The sequence below is a fragment of the Sesamum indicum genome, linkage group LG3, assembly GCF_026168435.1.
Source record: "Sesamum indicum cultivar Baizhima isolate 11 linkage group LG3, ASM2616843v1, whole genome shotgun sequence".
Lineage (NCBI taxonomy): Eukaryota > Viridiplantae > Streptophyta > Magnoliopsida > Lamiales > Pedaliaceae > Sesamum > Sesamum indicum.
The window spans coordinates 17,085,292-17,089,310 of NC_142659.1; the positions used below are offsets into that span (position 1 = coordinate 17,085,292).

General features: G+C 39.4%; 1 protein-coding gene across 1 annotated transcript; it reads right to left on the minus strand.

Moving 5' to 3' along the window:
• Window positions 1–1,017: 1,017 nt before the first annotated feature.
• On the minus strand, window positions 1,018–3,808 carry LOC105157877 (uncharacterized). Its single transcript, XM_011074381.3, has 5 exons — window positions 3,202–3,808; window positions 2,582–2,734; window positions 2,330–2,471; window positions 1,577–1,818; window positions 1,018–1,396 (listed from the first exon to the last, which is right to left on the minus strand). The coding sequence occupies exons 1-5, from the start codon at window positions 3,637–3,639 to the stop codon at window positions 1,190–1,192; spliced, it is 1,182 nt and encodes a 393-aa protein (XP_011072683.1). The 5' UTR covers window positions 3,640–3,808; the 3' UTR covers window positions 1,018–1,189.
• Window positions 3,809–4,019: the final 211 nt, after the last annotated feature.

Below are 4,019 nucleotides of genomic sequence, written 5' to 3' on the forward strand. Positions count from 1 at the left end.
ATTATTATACTAAGAAGTAGGATTCGGATTAAGCGAAAAAGGAAGTTACATGAACAAATTCGAGTTCTACTGGACGTGTGGATATTTATCTCATTTTATTTGAATTATTATAATTTTTTTGCATTTATATTAATATATAGATTGAATAGAGAGTTATTATAATTTATTGTTTATTGTTCTTAGTATAATAATGTATTTATTGAATCGATGTAATACTAAAAAGAAGCAAGAAGTCTTGAAACAGAAATAAATTCAAGGCTAGTATTAGTACCCTTACATTCTTGGATAGCTTTAATTACATACATATCTATCCTTAGTATCCTTCAATAATAAGACACCTACTCGGAGTCGGAGAGTTTTGCATTATATATACAACTCAGACACACTTCACCTCGAAACCATATTAACACACGTACACTGCTATAAATTTCTCCCTGGCAATATACAAGCATATCTGTATATCACCATCATGGCCAAGACCCTCAACACCCTTTTCTCTCTGAGGTTACATTTTGGACCATCTTGTTATAATGTCTCATTTTTGCATTTTCAGTCTTATTAATGTTGTGTGTGTAACAGGAGAGCATATGCCGCGGCAGCCGAGAAGGTAAGAGTCATGCCCCCGGTGTCGATCATCAAAAAGGTGGGTGATTCAGGGAAAGAGACCAAAGAAATGGGAAAAGAAGTGTTCTGGATGCGAGACCCCAAGACTGGAAACTGGTTACCAGAGACTCACTTTGGGGAAGTTGATGTTGTGGAGCTCAGGGAGAAACTTCTCTCTAAGAAACCCAACTTCTGATGTGCATTTTACTGCTACTAATTGCATCCCGTTGTGCTGCTCTTGAGCAGCAACATGTGTTGGGACTCAAGTACTTATTGAGAAAATCCATCTTGTAAGAATGAATTTCCTTTTATAAAAGAACTGGGAAATCTATCCTGTTGTGTTGATGGTGTGATAACAAACTCGTCAATATGCAACAGATGCAGATGTTGTAGACGGCCACTGTAACATCAATGTTAAACAAAACTTCAGCATGTGTATGCTGCAGACTGAGACTAAATTGCACAGCAACAGGGACTGTGAAGTTCAGTTGTGCTTTTCTGGAAAATGAATACATGGAAGCTAATACAATCACTTGAATGTAGTAGTCGCCACTGCGATTCTAGGAAAATTCGACCAAAGCCCTTACTACAGGTATAGCTGGATAAGCTCGTCACTTACCACAGATGGTGTTAGAACACCTAGATCTGTGAAAAGCAATGTCAGATACTGAGGTGGGGTATAATCCCGAGCAGATGTTTCAACTTCGACCTTGGATGGAATTGGTACCCCAAAATCAATCGGGCGCAAGGCCGGTACCATGTCTTTTTGATCCAGTGGATAAAGACGAGCAAACTGCACGAACAAACATCAAAGAGTAACTTCCCATGTGAAGGTAATCCAAGAAAGGAATATTGCTTAACTCTAAAGCTCCTTGGATCAAATGAGAATGGACTCCATCTTTCTTTAGATGAAATAGTCAACTCTCGTTGGTTCCAGTCCAATGTTAAAGCAAAAACATATCAGTTCAATTACCTTGTAACTTTCAGCAGCAACATAAACTGGTTTATTCATGCTTTTAGCAACCAGTGCAATTTGGTATGTGCCCATCATGTTTATTATACCTCCACTTTCTACCACTCCATCTGCTCCAACAAACACCATATCCACTTCATCCATGCTATATGCCACAGCAGAGTCTATTAAGAGCTTAACAGGAATATCAAGCTTGGCAAGCTCATTAGATAAACGCAGCCCTGTCCTGTCTGGCCTCCCCTCTGCATTTCCGAGTCATCTGTTAGTGCTAAATATCACGCTTATAGTTTAAACGGACGTGAAACTTAAATACACATGGTCAGCTTGTCTGTCCCTACGAAAGGCCCAGCAATCTAAATACATATGTGAAAAGTATGTCTAAATATCATTCCTAAATTTTTACAATTTAAATACATGTCAATTGCTAACCAGCAATGTCTGTGTATTCACAAACATTGTCATTAAACAGAATATGGATGGCTTCTGAGAATCTGCAGCTTTCGAGACAAATGGACATGTTTCCTCTTACAAAATGGATAAGATACCATTTGAATTCCTAATTGTTGGAAACATTTTTCATTTTTGCCTTAACATAACTTGACAGAAGTTCTGAAGTGATGTTGGGAAACTGAGATCTCAGACAAAGGAAAACCAGTGACAAGGATAAATCTTTCAAGCATAAGGCAAAAAGTAATCCAGTAGTCAACTCTACTTTTTACAGATAAGATGAGTTTGAGTGGCCAGAATTCACACCTGTACAGAGAACTCGAAAGAGTTTTTTATTCTGAGCTGCTGTTCTCAAAACTTCCAGCACGACTCGGGAGAAGCCATGCACCAAAATGGTACAACCATCAAAGATAAAATCTTGACTAAGCATGGCAATTATTCTCCGAGCCTGACATAAGAAGACTAGTTAAAGGAACTTTCAGGATAATTTCACAAATGCAAGTAGACAGATGAAAATGAAGCCACTTGAGATTCCAATGTCAATTAGCAAATGTATACCTTATAAGATATCTCCCCAAACTTCTCAGCACGTTCAAGAAGACGAGATTTTGCAGAATTGAAGTCCTCATACTCTAAAGCTGAGGTTCTTGTCACATAGCGCATGAACAAATCACAGCCAGCTGTTAAAGAGATGGAGGTAGTGTCCCATGACTGCACAAAACAAATTGCATGGGTTCGTAGAATTAGCTCATTTGATTACTTTCACATTCTTCAGTAAGGTCGTTTGTGATAGTTACTTATTGTTCTATCATCCATCTTATTGACTCAAAAGCGGTAATTACTTAAACGAGATTAAGAAAGAAAAAATATGCGTCTGAATGCACAAACAGTACAGGCAATGTCAGTAAAACTCAATGACTATAAGATTAGCGTGTTTTTCCATCGCATGATAGACATAATATACAAATGCAACATATGTTGATAACCACTAAAATCCCATACAAGAATACGTATCTGTATAGACCACGAAAGGGCTTATTTCTACATTTCTGCATCCTGAACTTCAACATAGTATTCAAGCATCAATGAACTAAAGAGTATTTTTCACGAGGTCGATTCTAGAAATACAGACATACTATAAACAGAAAACAATAGCTCAAAGAAAAAAAATAACGTACTTTCAGAGCATCAGAGGCTTTCTTAAGCTCAATTTCGAGCTCCATCATTGTCGTAGCTTGACTCGATCGAATGACCGAAGCCAAAGCCCTAATAGCCGCCACTGCCTCCGCCAATTCCGGCTGTTTCCTCCAATTATTGAACTCATCCACCACGCTATACCTTATATTCTCCTCCTCACTTCCCGATACATAATTATCCGAAACGGAGTCGTCAGGATGACCGCCGACGGCAGCTTGCGCCTGAGCCAACCAATCATTCGTCACCACGCCATGGTGCGCCGCCCGCGTTTGATAATACATTGAGATATTAGCGTTAGGATTTTCGGCTGCCATGGCGGTGGAGGCGGAGGAGGGAGGGCGACTCTCAGGGTTCGTCACGGTGTCGTTCTGCTGCTGCTGCTGTTTGTCGAGGATGAAAGAGGCTGATCTATACCACATCTGTCTCCCTTTTTGATATTAATATTCTTCCAAGGGTTTAATGACAATTAAAGCAAATGAGAATCAGAATTTGTTGGGCGATTCTGCGGCGAAAGATGAGCCCCTCAGGTAGGATTTTGGGGAGACTCCGGTGGATTGAAGACAGAATGCACTTTTCTTAATTATGTGCTCAACCATAACTTTTCTGATATTTTCATTTTGTCCCCAAACGTTTTCCTTCTTTCACATTGCCCCTCAGTTTAGTCTAACTGGTCACAATTTTCTACTCCTCCCATTTCACGTTCATTCTCCCACATTTTCTACTCCAAAACGGGCCCTCGCCCAAATAAACCAAGCCCGTTAATAAAATGTCCACGTGTTTCGGGCATTATGTATTCGTA